The sequence below is a fragment of the Pipra filicauda genome, unplaced genomic scaffold, assembly GCF_003945595.2.
Source record: "Pipra filicauda isolate LSUMZ 115617 unplaced genomic scaffold, ASM394559v2 scaffold717_size297095_pilon, whole genome shotgun sequence".
Classification (NCBI taxonomy): Eukaryota; Metazoa; Chordata; class Aves; order Passeriformes; family Pipridae; genus Pipra; species Pipra filicauda.
Window position 1 is genome coordinate 276,180 of NW_024104884.1, and position 17,164 is coordinate 293,343.

General features: G+C 47.8%; 1 protein-coding gene across 1 annotated transcript; it reads left to right on the top strand.

Annotated features, from left to right (window-relative positions):
• Nucleotides 1-292: 292 nt before the first annotated feature.
• Nucleotides 293-16,569, top strand: LOC120324817 (plexin-A4-like). Its single transcript, XM_039389214.1, has 3 exons — nt 293-313; nt 14,073-15,335; nt 16,540-16,569. The coding sequence occupies exons 2-3, from the start codon at nt 14,157-14,159 to the stop codon at nt 16,567-16,569; spliced, it is 1,209 nt and encodes a 402-aa protein (XP_039245148.1). The 5' UTR covers nt 293-313; nt 14,073-14,156.
• Nucleotides 16,570-17,164: the final 595 nt, after the last annotated feature.

The window sequence follows — 17,164 nt, forward strand, 5'->3', positions numbered from 1 at the left end:
ACCTGTGGAGAGCAGATTTTTGGAAGCTCAAGAGCTCTGTTCTTCCTGCTCATGGGTCCCTTGGAGATAGTTGAAGCTACTTTGTTGAAGTTCACAGGTGACTTTTGAAACCCTCGGCCATTGCATTCATGTATATATATATATAAATATATATATATATAATATCTCTTCTCTCTTCCCTCCTGTTTTCTTTCTTTGTCAGGAATCCAGCTGTGCAACATGTGGCACTTCTAGGACTTGGAAGGCAGGAAGATCAAGCAAACACAGAGCTTTCAGCAAGAAGAGATAAATTTCCAGAATAAATTCAGGCCACGTAGGTCTCAGCCTGTTTTAGTCTTAAAGCCCTGCTGGTAGTGATGTGTGGGAGCTGCAGATATAAAGCCAGGGAGAGAAGAAGAGTTTATTTGTATTATTTCTGGCACCTTGGTAGAAAAACCTCTGCTCTGAGTTCGTGGTGCTTGGCACAATGTCTGTCTGCACGGGCTGTCACGGGGAAACCGCCTGTTGAGCGTTACCTTCCTGCATGGCTTGAAGGCAGGGGAAAAAAGGGAATTATGAGAGGCTGAGAGAGCGTTATAACTGGGAGAGGAAAGTGCCAGATTAGTGGGGGTGTATGGGATGCAGATGGCCACAGAGGAGAAATGTCTTGTTATTAATAACCCATTGAATTGCAATTTTACACCTGTGTTTGCCGCTGCGTTTTTTTATCGCAGCGCTGGGTGTCTGGCAGGAGCACAGTTGTGGGCTGTGGGCTCCCTCCTGCAGGCAGCTGCTGGGGATTTCCTAGTCACTGCAGACACACAGAGGACAGGGCAGGGTTTGGTGTGCCCGGGGTGGTGAGCCATGACCATGGATTTGCTGCAGTGTGGTTTGGTGCCGTGCTCCCAGTCGTGTTTGCTGACACTGACACAGGAAGTCTGGCCAAGGGAGTTGCTACGTGGACTTGTTGATTTTTCAGAGAATGTTTTGGGTTAGAAGGGACCTTAAAGATCATCTGGTTCCAACCCCCTGCCATGGGCAGGGACACCTTCCATTATCCCAGGTTGCTCTAATCCCCATCCAACCTGACCTTGGACACTTCCAGGGATCCAGAGGCAGCCACAGCTTCTCTGGGCAACCTGTGCCAGGGCCTCACCACCCTCATAAGGAAGAATTTCTTCCTAACATCTGATCTAAACCTGCTCTCTTTCAATTTAAAGCCATTCCCCCTTGTCCTATCACTCCATGCCCTTGCCAAAAGTCCTTCTTCTTGGAGAAGTCCTTTTTTTCTGTTTATCACTATGTTTTTGTTTTACTAGACTAAAATAAGTAGAAAAGCCCAGAAGTGGCCCCTGGATGCACTCCTCAGGTCTGCCCCAAAAAGCCCAAGAGCACCAGGTACAGACCAATGTGACATTCACCCTCATGCCACCACTAACAACCTAAACTTCATTTCCCTCCCTCTTCCCATCTGCCTTTTTTCCTCTAGTCAAAACAAAAGAGTTACAGGTTCTAACTCTTGAATTCAGGGTAAATTTCAGCTCAGCCTCCCGTCTGAGTGGATGCCTCATGTCATTAAAATCCAACTGCAGCCACCCAAACCTGCCCAGCTGGCCCCAAGCTGTGTGTCCAGGTCATGCAGGAGCCAGGACAAGGTACTGTGTCCTCCAGCCCTTTACCCGAGGCCCCTGGGGGCTGGAGCACAGATGATGTTTTCCATGAGCAGGGAGGATGATCCTACATTGTGTGGGAACAGCTGTGACTGCGTCCCTGAGGGCAGAGGTGCATGGGCACAGGTCTACAGCTTTTTACAGCATCTGAGATTTGTGTGACACTCAAAGTGCATCTGTGGGGTTCTGTGGGGTGAGGGAAGAGTGTAACAAGTCCTGTTTTGGACAGAGGGATGAGTGGGAGCAGGAGGGCAGGCTTGCCCTCTGCAGTGTGGCTTGTGGGGGCTGGAGTGCACATGGATCCAGTCCAGTCTTACTCTTTCAACACCTGAGCAGCTGCTTTATAGTGTTTCTTCAGGTCTTAAAGCCTGTGTGTTATCAAGGCCTCCATTTCCTATGAGCAGGATTTTATGAACAGAGATGACCTTTCCACACCCCTCACACTGAAAACACCCCTTGTCTCAGCCACAGGTGCCTTTAGCCTGTGTGAGCAGAGATGAACAAAGCAGATGGTGTTGGGATCTGGATGAAATTAGAGTTTTGCTTGCAGCTGACCAAGCAAACAAGTAACTTTCTTCTGGGTAGCACAACCCAGATCTGAACCCCCTGGTTGTTACAAACCCATAAAGTGTCTTTTGCAGACTGATGGGCTCATGTGCCCCTTTCTAGTGCTGGGCTTTCTGTGGAACACCTATCCTAACACAGCTAATGCTTTGTGGTGATGGATCTGCAATTATGAGGCTGTGCAGACAGCTAAAACAATTGCATCACCCTCCTTGTGGCTGCTCTGGGGTGATTTGTTGGGTTGTTGTTAGCACTAGGCGTGATTTGTGCAAACGAAGGGTCAGATCTGTGAAGTGCAGGGCACCTGCAGCTTCCATCCATGCCTGAGTGGCCCAGGGGAGATATTTATGGAAGGGAAAGGGGAGATTTTACCTTTCATATGGGTGTTTTGGAGCAGCAGCAGCAGCAAGCTACCAACATAGTGCCACTGCTTGATGGCAGCCTGGCAGTGTCTCCTCTCGAGGTTGGAAGCACAGGGATAAATTGCAGAAAGCTTTAGCAGCAGAGTGGCCTGGTCAGACACCTCCTCCCTGCTTCCCTCAGCCCCACAGGCTGGGTGCCAGCAGCAGGACTCTGTGCCCTATCATTTCAGGACAGCCTGGGTGCATCCATGTGCACTCCCAGCTGAACAAGGTGACCACTGAACTGTTTAAAGCAGTTCCAACAACACTCGAGTGTGTAATGCCACTAATTCTGCTGATGCTGGCAAAGTGCTGGTGCAGTGGATGGGTTTGAGACTGATGGGAATCTGTCACTCTGGAGACATTAGGATGTGTGTTCCTCAAACATGCACCAGACGAGATGATAATAGAGAAAATCAGCGACAAAGGAGGTTCCCCTGGTGCTGCAAAATAGTTGTTGCTGTGGCACTGAGTTTGGAATTACAGCATGGGCTGTAGCTCTGTGTTTGTCTTACTGGCTCTGTGTGATCTTGGCCAAGTCAGAGAATTATTGACTGGTTTGGATTGAAGGGGCCTTAAAGCTTACCCAGTCCCTACCCCCTGCCACTGGTAGGAACAACTTCCACTTTCCCAGGTTGCTCCAATCCCTGTCCAGCCTGGCCTCTGACACTTCCTCTTCATCCTGCTGGACCTCTGTCTCTCTGAGGTGTTCCTACACTGAAAATTCTGGAGGTGGGGCCGTGCTCTTAGGATGGACACTTTGATAAGAGCTCCTGGTTGCCCTTGCAAGCAGCAATGTGTTATTTTACTGGGGGGAGCTGGAAAGACCCTTTGGGGACAAGGTGTGATGTGCTGGTGTGACCTGTGGTGGGAAGGCAAAGTAACAGCAGCCTCATGTCATCAGGCTCTGTGCCACCCCATGCTCCCAGGGCATCCATGTGGATTTAACATATATGGGAATAATCTCTAAATAAGGGCTGCTGCTCCTGATCCTGGAGGTACTCAGCTTGGGCTGTTATATACTCTATACTACATGCTACATTTTATATATTACATATAATATGTGATTTATAACACATTATATATTATATTTTGTATTATATCTCATATAACTGTATGATAAATGATATATTGAGCACCACAGTTTACTTACTGAAAGGAACCAGGGGACTGAGACTCTGCTGTGGGAATCTTGGGATTGAGCTGGTGGCTAAGGAATCATAAAATCATCTTGTTCCAATCCCCTTTCATGGGCTTGGACACCTTCCACTGGGCCAGGTTGCTCATCAGGAGCATGTCCTACTCCTCCTATGTTGGTAGCCCAAGTGCTGTCTGATCCATCCTAGGGCCAGTGGAAAAGGCAAAATCTTTCCTTGCAATATATGTGTTATTAGATGCTCTAACTTGGCAAAATTCAGACAGACTTTTATCATGCCCAGAAGGGAAGTACCCTCCCAGTTTTTACTACCTGCTCCAAAGCATGGCAGCTTTCCAGCAAGGCAGTGGAAAGAATACAACTGAGGTCAAATATAGAAAAAAAAAAAAATTAAAATCAGTAACTTGCTAAAACTTTTCTCCTAATTTAGTCCTCAGCATTGCCCAAGTAATTGTGAATGCAGCTTTTCATGGCCATGTCAGCCCCAGGCAGACACCGAGCTCAGGGAAAGGTCCCCTGAGTGGTTCAGGTCTGTCAAAGTAATTGGGACCTCAAAACTGAGCCTTGGCACAGAACATGTCAGCCAACCTGAGCTCTAGGTGTTGCTGCTAAACTGGCTGGAATTATGCATGCACACAGTGCCCTGCACTGGAATTACATAATTTTGTGCAAAAATAAATGTGTCTGCATTCTGTACAGGATGGGTTTGTGTACCTTCCTGCAAAAACAGCCTGTGTGTGTGTGTATACAGCAGCTCTCTTCTAATCTGCTTGTTAACAAACATAGCATGTGATTATCTTTTTTACCCATGTGAGCACTGCTCTGTCTCCTGCCTGTCTCTGATCCTGGCCATAGGTGGCCTGTCCAGCTCAGCAGTATCTCGAGACTCTCCAGCATGATTTGGAACTAGTTATCCTGCAGCAACAGCCGGGCAGGGCTCTAAGAATAACTTCCCATTGGCCTTTGTGTGTGTTGGCAGAAGCTGGGCTTGTCCTGCCTTGCTGTGACAAAGTCACTGGAAGAGAAAATTAACAGCAACTTAGTATTAGTTTATCCAGGTATTTATTTTTTGAATGGGGGGTTGAATTTTGCTGGAGAAAATTACAGCAGCTTAGTAATAGTTTATCCAGGTATTTACTTTTGGAACAGGGTGGGGGTTGAGTTTTGCTGCTGATTCTCTGCTGAAAGTGCCTGTTGTGATTGTCCTGTGTCATCTGTAAAAAGGGACATCGTGGGACCGTGGTGGGATGGATGTCAGACTGCTTTTTATTTTATTTTTTTTCCCCTTGAAACCTTCACAAAGCTGCTGCTTATCAGGGCTGTGCCCACACTGCCTCATCACAGCTCAGCACAGGGAGGAGAGTCCATCCCCAGTGCTGCTGCTGGGCTGGAAATTGTGTCTCAGCTGGATGTCCCTGCTTGAGCAAACGGGGCTCTCCATCAGAGCCCTGTCCCTGCCTCTGTCTTTTGGATCTGGGGGCAGCTCAGCTGCCCTTCAGCCTGCTGAAAAAATCCAACTCAAGTGGGGACAGAAGCTTTTAACCAAAATGCTCTGAGGGGGAGTCTCTGAAGGGGACATCTCTTCTTTGGTTTGATCTTGGTAGTTTCTTCTCAGGGAGAGTCTTGCTCCGAGCACAGCAGCTGCTCTGAGCCCTGCTTCATTTGGAGCTTCACAAAAAGCATTGTTATGTCAGAATGGTTAAAAATTTTAAACAATTGTAATGCAGTTTTTATTATCTTTGGAAGGGAAAGCCAAGAAAAGCTTGCAGTAGATTACTGTTGTTCAAAAAATACCTATCTGGTGCTGTATTGTTTTGTTTGTGCTCTGTAGCAATCTCATATCTGCAGAAGATATCTGGAATTTGAGAGGGGGAGCTTTGGGGCAGAAATATGGACTAGTCAGATTTCTGACACCTCTTCAAGATGTCTTTCCAAGCCCCTGGAGACAGCAGAAGTAGTTTACTTCAGCTGACACGTGCAGCTTGGAACTACCAAATTGGGACCTACTTGCCCTGGGTGTTACAGAAACATGGAAGAAGATTCACCTGACCTCATCTGACCTCCTGAGGGCTGAAAGACAGAGACCAGTTGCTGGAATAGCTGTTACATAGAAGGCAGAGTGATAAAATAACATGTCTGCCCAGGAGGTTCATGGGTGCCTAAACCCTCCCTCAGAAGCATTTAGGAGTTTGGTCAGAGTTAGGAAGTGCAAAGAGAAAATAAAACAAGGAGGTGTCTAATATTTTTTTTCCCCTTAATCTCCAGTACAGATGCCACTGTAAAAATATTGCTAATGATTGCAGTAAACTGAATCTTTCTTTTAGGTTTGGGAGAGCAAATGCCAGTTCAGCACTGCTCCTTCCCACTGGTGGTGATGTGTGTGTTGGACTGGAGAGCTGGCTGGGATTTGAGATGGTCCAGCCACTCCTGTTTTATGGGACTTGCTCCTCTGCTCTCTTTAGCAGCTCACATGAGAAGCTGAGATGAAGAATTTGCTGTGTCAGATCTTTTCCCTGGCCCCATCCATAGCTAGTGGCTGCTGCTGCTCCAAAAGGGGCTGGATACCTGCCATAAATGAAAGGAGGAAATTTTATGCTGAGTAAAGCACAAAGGGAGACTCTGTTCTCGCCTCTGCTGCAAACTCTGCATCACTGAAGAGAAATTACCACACCTCTGACTCTTTCCTCCCAGCAGTACAGTACTGTTAACAGCATTTTCTTTATGTTCCTGCTCCTGCTGTGTGCCCAGCCTGTTTCTGACTGCAAGGTTTGGTGTAGTTGCAGGATTGATGGTCCTTCTCTTGGGGATCCTGGCTCTCTGTGAGGACACAGCTGTGCCCTGCATTAATCACCTCGGCCTGGCCAGTTGTGAACTCTTCATTTGGGGAAACTTCCCATTAGCTCTGAACCATCAAGCCCTGGTCACTGGTAACTGAAGCTCATCTGGATTGCAGAATGCCTGATCCTGTGCTGCAAACCCACTGGCTTCACATCCCTCTGAAGCTTTATTTATAAACTTTATTCCCCATAACCATCCAGGAGTTGAGCAACCTGGTCTAGTGGAAGGTGTCTCTGCCCATAGCAGGGGATTGGGTCAGGATGGTCTTTAAGGTCCCTTCCAAGCCAAACCATTCTGTGGTTCCATGATCCAGGTATCACCTCTGATTTTCCCAATCCTGATGCTTTTACCTCATGTCTCTCAGACCACCCTGCTCCAGCTGCCTTTTGAGTATGTTGTGAAATCTCAGAGACTGGGGATTCTCTCCTGGCTTCTTTGCCACTGGTCTCCTCACCTCCAAATATAGATCTTGGTGCTTCAACAACCGGTAGATCAAAGTCTAAAGGTTTTGTTTTTCCCTTAAAGTCTCACCTTTTATCCTTGCCAGTGTCTCGTGTAGATCTGGAAAGTCAAATATCCAGTGATCACAAAGTCACTGTGAATATGGAGTTATTCTCTCTGCCAGGCTTTCAGGAGAAAGCTGAAATACAGTCTCTGTCTTATGAGATTTGGCTCTTTGTGGATTTATATAGTGCTAATTACAAGACTTCAGCCTGAGAGAGAGGACTTGTGTCTCACAGATCTTCCCAAGATTGCCAAGCAGGGGGAAACATCCACCCACTGGCATCCAATGCAACATAAACTGTGCTGAGCAGCCTCAGCCAACAAGAAAACAGCTGCCTGCTGACTCACGGAGAAAGCTGAGGTCAGAGACCCTTCCCTGCTGTTTTAGGACTCCTGCCTGAACCAGACCTGGAAAATTTAAAGACTTCACGTGGGGTCTCTTCAGAGACCCCAAAGCCTTGAAGGGAATGTGAGCATAAGCTTTGCTTCTGAGGAAGGAAAAAACAATCCTAAAATGCTGTCGTTGACACACAAGCTGGGGAGACCTGCTGGGATGAAACCCAGTTCATTTTCTTTTCAATATTCATCATTCCTTTAGGGGCAGTGGCTGTGTTTGTTCCTCTTCATGTCTAGAGCTGATCAGGGTCTCCTCACTGTGAAGTGCTGTCCTGGTTTCAGGTGGAATAGAGGGAATTTCCTTCCTGTAGCTGGTATGACGTGTTTGGGATTTGGTATGAGAGTTGTGTTAGTAACACACTGGTGGTTTTAGTTGTTGTTAAGTCGTGTTTATACCAACTCCAGGACTTTTCAGCTTCTCCTGCCCTGCCAGGGAGAAGGCTGCAGGTGCACAAGGAGTTGGGAGAGGACACAGCCAGGACAGCTGCCCCAAACTGGCCAAAGGGATATCCCACACTGTTTTAACTTCTTGGCCAACTTGGCACTGCCAACCCCATGAGAGCTGCACTTCAGGGAAATACAGCAGAGAAAAGTTTTGTGCTGGGGAGAACTGAGTCCCAGGACTGTACAACGACTTTGTTGGGGGCAAGAATGAGACTGAGACAGAAGTCAGCCTGACACTCTGGATTTTGGCAATACTTTTTCCAGTGCTTTGAACCTGTCTGATCTCATACACACATTCCTGAAGGTACATCATCCAAGTTAGGCACTGTTGTGGCATGGTTTGGTTAAAATCAGTGACCTTGTGTGCTCCTGCTACAATAGTTTGGTTGTCTGGGGGTTTACATTTGCCCAGTTACTGTGAGAAGCAATAATTTTAATAGCTTTATCCTCAGGATGCTTTCAGGAAATACTCTTACCCGTGTCATGGAGGGTGTTGTTGTTGGAAGGTTGGGTCCCTTCCAACTCAGGATGTTCCATGATTCTACAGCATCCTTGTCTGCTCCAGAAAAGAGAGTTTAACTCCGGTCTCTGGATTTGTAGGTTATTTCTGTGACCTCAAAACTCCATTCTCATTTCTGTGACACTGAATATTTGTGTTCTTTCTTTTGAGTCTCTGTAGCAAATTCCTGGAGGAACTGAGAAATCGTTACTAAACCTCTCTGCTCTCCCTTCCAAGCACAGAGGAGCACAGCTCTGACCTGCTTTTGCTGATAGGCAACCAAGTCTGAAGTGCAGGAAGGAAAACCATCTACATGCAGTTTTATCACAAGGGGGAATCAGGAGAAAAGGAAAAAAGTCCCACTCGTGGCATGTGTTAATCCCATCATTTAATACTCTTCTGGCACAGATACAGGTAACAAGGTGATGGGCAGCATCTGAGTGCTTGAGGAGAATAATCTGTGTGATGAGGGAAGGCTGTGTTGTCCTGCTGTAGCTTAATTCCCTTGCAAACAAACCACTCCTGAAATTAATCTCTTTATTTGGGACAAGCTGCAGCTTCCGCCGGGATCTGTTCATTGCGGGGAGCTCTGAAGAAAAGATGCTCTGGTGTGGGATGTCCTCAAAGGGAGACTTGCCTTCAGCTTGGGCAGGTTGTGAGTTCAGGGAGAAAGGATTTAGGCCAAGTTAGAAAGGATTTAGCTCAAGTTAGAAGCTGGGCTTTGTTGGGGAAGCTGTTGACAATGTCTCTGTATGAGTTTTCTCGCCGTGTTGGCTCCCAAAGAAAAGCTTCTATCCATGGTAATCAGGGTTTATTAAAGGAAGCCATGAAAAAAAGTCTTTAGATGAGATTAAAAGGATTGTGTAGCTGCACTTGGTGCTGAATTGCTCTGTGCTGGCTCCAGCTCTGGGCGTCTGCCTCGTCAGCATCCCGGGAAATGAATGGCTGTGCCTGAGTGCAGCAAAAGTAAACAGAGGAGCGTGCTGCCTGATTAGTGCTGGGCCTCATTAACCACCCAGCCTGTGCCACTGGAATTGTCCCTGAGTCCTGGCTGCTCTTGGCTTCCTCCAGCCAGGTGCTGCCTGGTGGAGAACTCCCTGAGTCCATCCCACCAGCCGTGGGACTCCGGGGTTGTGCCAGACCCACTGTACAGAACGACATGGTGGGTTTTCCTTCCCCTCCCAGTGCTGTTTTTCGGCACATTTTTCTTTGTTCTAGGTTTTGATATGTGTTTCTGCTCTAGAGCCCCTGGCTGGAGGTGAACCCAGGGTGGGATTTCTTCCATGACTTTTTGTGTCCAGGCTCTCCAGTGTGACTCCTTGTGCCACTGACATTGCAGTGTCCCTGCTGCCAACATGTGACCGTGGCAGGGCACCTGGTGACGTGCCTCTGTCTGCCAGCTTTGGTGGCAGGAGGGTTATGTGTGTGTGTGAGTGAAATGGAGAGATGCTGTTGTCTCCCATGTTCACTCAGTGACACGTTCCTTTCAGGACCTGTCATTGGAGTGGGGTGGATTTGTTCCAGCCTCTAGTACAGGGACATGACCATGGCTTTTGTGAGATTGTCAGTCAAAAACTGAATGTTTCCCTGTACACTTCTCCCAAGACCTTCCCTTTCTCTCAGCTGACAGATCAGTCCTTGTGTCCTCTTTATTCCTGATTTATTCTTACCTCCTTATCCATAGCTCTTCCTTCTTGACTTTGTCCCCTTGAAACCTGCTGCATTTTGAGGATATATTTATCATTCCCTAACTTTCCCATCTAATAACCAGAATTAAAAGAAGTTAGGAAAGTTTAATCCTCTTGGGCTTTTTCACATCCAAACTTTTCTTGTCCAGGTGCCCCACCTATTTACCACGGAGTTGCATGTTTTGGAGTCTTGGGATTTTGTCCTGGAGAGCCCTGAGCGGAATCCTCTAACTCAGTGGTCTCTACCCTTTGCTAGAAATGGCCAATAGCACTAAAAATGTAACCACACTGTGGGGAAACGTCATAACTTTCTGTCCTTCAGGAGGAAAACAGTTCTTAATCCAAACTCTGGGAATTCAAGGCATCCTATGGGGAATGTGTCATTTCCAAGCCATGAAGTTGAGCCTCCAGTTCCACAGAAGGTGTGCTCTGTGACCTTCCCAGGGACCTTGAATGTGCTGGTGAAGAGGCTGTTGTAGCAGACAGCAGAGGGGTGATCTGATCTCACACAGGAACCCTACATGGTGGGTCATGGCATTGCTGGTGGAAAAGGCCAGTGAGCCTGGTCATTGTGGGAAGGCAGTCTGGGTTTGTTTTGGAAATACCCAGCTCAGAACCTAAGCCCAGACCCCACTGCCTGCTGGCTGAGGCCTTTGGTTTATATGCTTTGTTTTTAGAATAGAATTACTCTCTTGTAATTTGAGCAGCCTAAGAGGCTGGGTATGTCTGTGCCACTGGACTACTTGTCTTCCCAGCTGCTGTGTTTTCTGCTATCCAGACATGGGTAATTCTCCTTAGTGCATCCTCTCAGGGGTAGTACAAAACCTGCTCTATTCTGCAAGTTAAACATCCAGGCCTCCTTGCCCCTGACCTCTGCTGTTATTTATTAATTGAGCCGAATTATAAATTATAGCCCTCAGAGGCTCAAGGGCTGACTGGCGCTCCAGGACAGAGGGTGCAGGGCAAACAGCACGAGCAGATGGGAGAGGAATGTACAGAGGGAAAATCCTGCTCCTGGGGCCACTCAGATGGCTGATGGAAAATGGAAAGACAACCCAAGGGTTCTACTCTCCCTGCTTTGTCCCAAAAGGCTCCTGTGTGTACTTGGTGGCTATTGGTGCTCTCACACTCTCGATACCCTTTTCTCTCCAGGTGAGCATCTTCCTCCATGAGTTTCAGTATTTTTGAAGTGCCCTTGTCTGCTACTAAAGGGACTCCTCATCCAGCCTTCCTGGAGTTTCTCACTGGGGTGTCTCTGGTTTCCAGGTCGAATTTACTCTCTTTCCCTAGAGGAATCACAGAATGGTTTGGGTTGGGAGGGACCAAGAAGGTTTTCCTTGCCATTCCCTTTCTCTAGGAGTGATAGTCTCAAAACGATTCTCACCTACTTGGGCCTTGAAGACTTCATGTCTGGAGTGTGTCTCTTCTGATTGTGTGTTGGCTCTTTGTTTTAATGGGCAGATTTCCTCCTGTTGTTGCAGGTGCTGTTGTCCTGGTGCTGTGATGACCTTTGGGCAGAGGGCTCCTCTTGGAGAGAGGGGCTGTTCCTTACCTCTTCAGTCTCTGGGTTGTGACAGTTTCCATTGCCCTGCCCTGCAGCTGTGCTGACTCTGCAGAGCAAAATATGGCAAAATATAGCAAAATGTTGGGGTGAAAAAATTATGGTTTTAGTACTTGAAAAGAAGAGCAAAATATAGCAAAATACAGCAAAATGTTGGGGTAAAAAAAATTATCTTTTTAGTACTTGAAAAGAATAATTTCTTCCTATATCTGTCTAGTTCCCGATCATGCCAGTGTGTTAGAAACATGGATCATAACTCATAAGTGACAGGGGCTGGTGTTCAGGGTCGCCATGTGATGTTTCTGAACACAGGACTCAAACAGGGACAGCTTCCCTCTTCTGCTGCTCTCCCAAGGAGGGGCTCTTTTGAAAGAGGAGTGGTTGTGTGGGGGGGAGCTCGTTCCACCCCTGCTCCATCTATCATATTAAAGGTTATTAAAAGCCTACGTGACCAGCCTGCCTGTCCCTGCAGAGCCTGCAAGGCAGTCTTGCAAACTCTGCAGTATAAGCTTGATTTTATTAAATATTTGCTTGACCAGAAAGGCAGAGCAGAACAGGGTAAACATGCCTAAAGTAAATGTGGGATGACCTTTGTCCATCATCCATCCAATGCCTGCGGCTGCTGTGGCTGGGAGGGCAGTGGGAGGTGAAGGTGATCATACGACAGCTTTGAAATTCTGGCTGCTGTGAGAATTTTGAAATATTCGGGGTGGCATAAAAGTGGTGGCTGCTCTACAAGCCCAGACTTACCCTTTCCACTATCAGATCTAATCAGCCTACAGGTCAAAAGAATGGGGGATTTATTCTCTCTGTTATTTCTTGAAGGAAATTTTTCAGTCCCGCTGCCGTTAGCAGAGCTGCATAGATTTGAAAAAGCTGCAAATCCAGACTTGTGTCACATCTTCCTCCCTGCTGGGATCTGCAAACAGTGATTTTTTCCTTACCTCCTGCTTGTGCCAGCCTGGCTGTCATCACTCCTGGTTGCAGCAAAGTTATTCTGTGACAGAGGTGATGGGACGCTGGCCTGCAGGAGCGGGGCTGGGGTTTGCCTTGTGCTCTTTTTGAGATCAAGGACAGCTTTGTGAAGTTCTGTGGATGTTAAAGTGGGATGGAGGGAGGAGAAATTTGTGTCCTCAGCCTGGCCACCAGTGGTCAGCACTCGCTGAGGAGCTTGGCTTGTGACATCTGAGGTGGTAGGACTCCATCTCCTACGTGTTCTGTGGGGCCATTAAAAGCCAAAGCTGGTCTTGGTGCAGAAGCAACTAAAAAAGTGAAGGGAAAGGGAGCAGATGGATGTGTTGAGCAGGAAGATGTGTTTCCATGGGGTATGGTGATGTGCTCAATAAATTACAGAGGCTGTTTGAACCCCATACTGCTCTCACATCCTGGTTAAAACCTGGGAAATTTTAAGAGACTGAGTGGTGCAAGGAATCAATCATGCTGCTCTTTGGAAAATCACCAGGCTGGTCCTTGGGTCATTAGTTTTCCCACGTCATGGCCCTTTAGACTTTATTACTGCTAATAGGTAGGCAACCCCTTTCTCCTCAGTCACCTGAGATTCCCAGGGGAGCTGTATCTCTCTTTGGGATGATGTTTTCTTGGCTGTGAAGTGAGTGGAGAGTGGTCTCGTGGTGAGAACCCAGGGGAGGGAGGAGACCCAGAGCTCAGTTTGCTCTGTGCTTGGCCACCTGCCCTTCGTAGATGTGGCTGTGACAGCTGGCACAGCACAGCTCCTGTGTCTGTACTCCAGGCTGGACCAGCACGAGGCAGCTTTGATCTGGAAGCCCCAGAGATCCTGTTCAAACAGGACCATTCCGGACCAAGGTTTCCCTGGAAGGATGTTAATGTCAGACCAGGGCTGGCTTCTTCCTGGCAAACTCCAAGGGCTGCAGAAGAGCTCAGCATCCATCTGGACCTGTCCCTGCAGGCAGGTCCCTGACCTTCTCTAGGCTTCAGTCCTTCATCCAGAAGAGCAGGATAATAATCCTTCTCCAGCTCTGGTGTCTCAGACAGCAAATACACAGTTGGGTTGACATTGGCAGTGCAAACAGCAACGCTGGTTGATGTTCCCACCATGAGCCTTCTGCACCTCTCTGGCTTCCAGGGAATATTTGTGCTGCACCATGGGGCACGTGTGTGAGTGATGGAGAGGAAAAGGGTGCTGATTTATGACTCTGCTGCGTGATTTCTGCTCTTTCTACCAGCATCTTTTCTTTCAGGAGGGCTCCCTTTGTGTTGGTTTTAAGTAGAGAGCTCAGAAAGGGAGGATTAGCAATTAAATAAGCTCTGATGATGGCATGGTTGTGAAGGGGGGAGGAGGAAGGAATACTCCATAGTAATGTACTTTTGTTTTCTTTTTGCTTTGCTCGTAGGACAAAATCTGCCAGCGAATTGGTGTTTTGAAGAATTTTACTGCTTTTAATCCTGTTCCCTTGGGAATACAAACCTCTCTAATCATGTCACCGGCCATGTGGAAATGGACTTGCCTGGTTTCTCACCTCCTGCTGTCCACCACAGTGTCACCTCTTGCCAGACAGCAGCCACCCCATCCAAAGAGGCCCTTCATCACTTTCACTGGAGAACAAGCAGAGGGAAACTTCAACCACTTGGTGGTGGACGAAAGAACTGGGCACATTTACTTGGGGGCCGTCAACAGGATCTACAAACTCTCCAGTGACCTGAAGGTCCTGGTGACCCACGAGACTGGTCCTGATGACGACAATCCCAAGTGTTATCCGCCCAGGATAGTCCAAACCTGCAACGAACCCTTGACACCCACCAACAACATAAACAAAATGCTCCTCATAGACTACAAGGAGAATCGGTTGATAGCCTGTGGGAGTCTGTACCAGGGCATCTGCAAGCTGCTGAGGCTGGATGACCTCTTCAAGCTCGGGGAGCCCTTCCACAAGAAGGAGCATTATCTCTCTGGGGTGAATGAGAGTGGCTCTGTTTTTGGAGTCATTGTTTCTTACAGCAACATGGATGACAAGCTGTTCATCGCCACCGCCGTGGACGGGAAACCGGAGTATTTCCCCACTATTTCCAGCAGGAAGCTCACCAAGAACTCCGAGGCGGATGGGATGTTTGCATATGTCTTTCATGATGAGTTTGTGGCCTCTATGATCAAGATCCCCTCAGACACCTTTACCATCATCCCTGACTTCGATATCTACTACATTTATGGCTTCAGCAGTGGGAACTTTGTCTACTTCCTGACTCTGCAGCCTGAGATGATCTCTCCACCTGGCTCCACCACGAAGGAGCAGGTTTATACCTCCAAGCTGGTCCGGCTTTGTAAGGAGGACACAGCCTTTAACTCCTATGTGGAGGTGCCCATTGGCTGTGAGAAGAACGGGGTGGAATACAGATTGCTCCAGGCAGCCTACTTGTCTAAGGCTGGAGCCATCTTAGCCAGGTCTTTGGAGGTTGGCCCTGAGGATGATATCCTCTTCACAGTCTTCTCCAAGGGGCAGAAAAGGAAGATGAAGTCCTTGGATGAGTCTGCTCTTTGCATCTTTGTCCTGAAAAAGATCAACGACCGCATCAAGGACAGACTGCAGTCCTGCTACAGGGGAGAGGGGACGTTAGATCTGGCCTGGCTCAAAGTCAAGGACATTCCCTGTAGCAGTGCGGTAAGTGAAGCCCCTGAGCACCCAAACTTTACCTCCTTGTGTGCTCTCAGGTCTTGTCTTCAGATAACCATGTTTCTCAACCATTAAAACAGGGACCAAGGAACTGGGACTGCCTTGTCCCAGTCCTGGCTCTGCCTCCAGCTCACCACACCACCTAATTTAACCGGTTCATGCCTCAGTTTGCCCGTGGACAAGCTAATGAAGGTATCAACAAATGTACTGTGTTTGCTGATGAGCTAAACCAAGGGGCCTTGAAATCTCCAGGAGGAATTTGCCTGTTGTAATTACTTCACTGTGCAAATCATAGGGGTGAAATAATTTTGACCCAGAGCACAGTTTTGGCTCAAACCTAAACCAAAACAGGACCTAGAGAGTGTCAACGGCTTCTGCCGGTTTCTGTGTGCACTGGTGTAGTTTTATTTCCCCGGGCTGGAGTTGGAGCAGGAATTATTCAGGGAGCTTTGTGAAGCCAGGGCTTCATTTCTCCTAGGGCTGAGGAGCACTGGTCATTAACCATCAAAGCCCCTCTCCTTCCGGTCTCCAGCCAGCTCCGTGTCGCCTTTGCTCTGAAAAACTAAGGCCTGGCTGCAGATCAAGGATTAAATACTGCAAGATTTAAGGGCAGGATTGGGGAAGAGGCTGGTCGAGCTGACCTAAGAACGGTCTGAGGAAATTGTCTTGGTTTATTCTGTCGGTTCACTCGAGTGTCGTGGCAGGAATGTGTCGCGGGTCCGAAGGGAAGAGGGGACAGGACACGAGGGAGGGTGCAAGCAGACTTGTTTATTCAGGCGTGCGCCCGATTCTTAACCGTCCCGCCAGGGGCAGGGGGCAGAACATCGAGAGGGCTATCAGACAGACAAATGGGGGAGCAAATCAGAACAGGGCACAGGCAAAAGGGGGAGGAGGAAGCCTGGGCATGTGCAGTTGTGCACTGTGTAGCACGAATACAGTGAAAGTCCATATGAAAGTCCTGCCAATTGCTGTATGCTTTTCTCCATGCCTGGAACTGTTCCCATCCTGAATCTTGCTTCTCCACATCTCACCCTTTCTTATTAGTTTGAAAGATGCCTGTTGCGATAGTCCTTCTTGCAGCATGCTGTGACACAAGAAATAGTTAGTAACAAAACAAACAGAGAAAGCAAAATTTCAAAACAAGTGGACAGCTGCATTTGCTGAGTGACTCCCCCCCTAAAATTGTTTCCAGCCCGAGATGCCACTGCTCCATGGTGTCTAAAAGCTTAGTGATAGTGGTCTTCTGTGGACTACGAGATCCTGGAAAGTAAGCAGAACATGTTAGAAGGGAGAATTTAGGATTGGGATCATGTGATAAGGGAACTGTAGGGATTGTTGTGGTTTGCTGGCACTTGCTGAAGGGATGGGCTACGCAGGATGGAACGCGGTTGAGGGGGTGCTGCCTTGTTTCTTGACAGCTCACAGGTGCACTGTTTAAGATCTGGCATTGAATTAAAAGTCACTTTTCTTCTCAAGTCTGGTGACCTTTTCGGGGGTAGCAGTTATCCATAAATGTTAGTACGGGAGCGGCAATCTTTAGTCCAGTGTCTGCCTTTCCCACATCGTTTGCACGGCGTCTTTGGAAGCTCAGTCTTTGTAGTTAATTGTGGGCAGTTCTTTTTAATATGTCTTGTCTCTCCACAGTGAAAACAGGTTTGTGGTCCAGCTAAAACTTCAGCTATTAGTCTTGCTTTATGAGAATTAGACCCCACATTCTTTACAAGCTTCTATCATCTCCAGGAGTGTAGGATCCTTTAGCATTTTTAAGGCTTGTTGGCAATCCTCGTTAGCCTTTTCAATCACAAGTTTATTAAACA

What these genes read in the sequence shown, in the direction of transcription:
- LOC120324817 (XM_039389214.1), top strand. Translation starts at nt 14,157, where the DNA reads ATGTCACCGGCCATGTGGAAATGGACTTGCCTGGTTTCTCACCTCCTG. An exon ending in ACATTCCCTGTAGCAGTGCG is followed by an intron (nt 15,336 to 16,539) that starts GTAAGTGAAGCC and finishes AATTGTTTCCAG; the next exon opens with CCCGAGATGCCACTGCTCCA.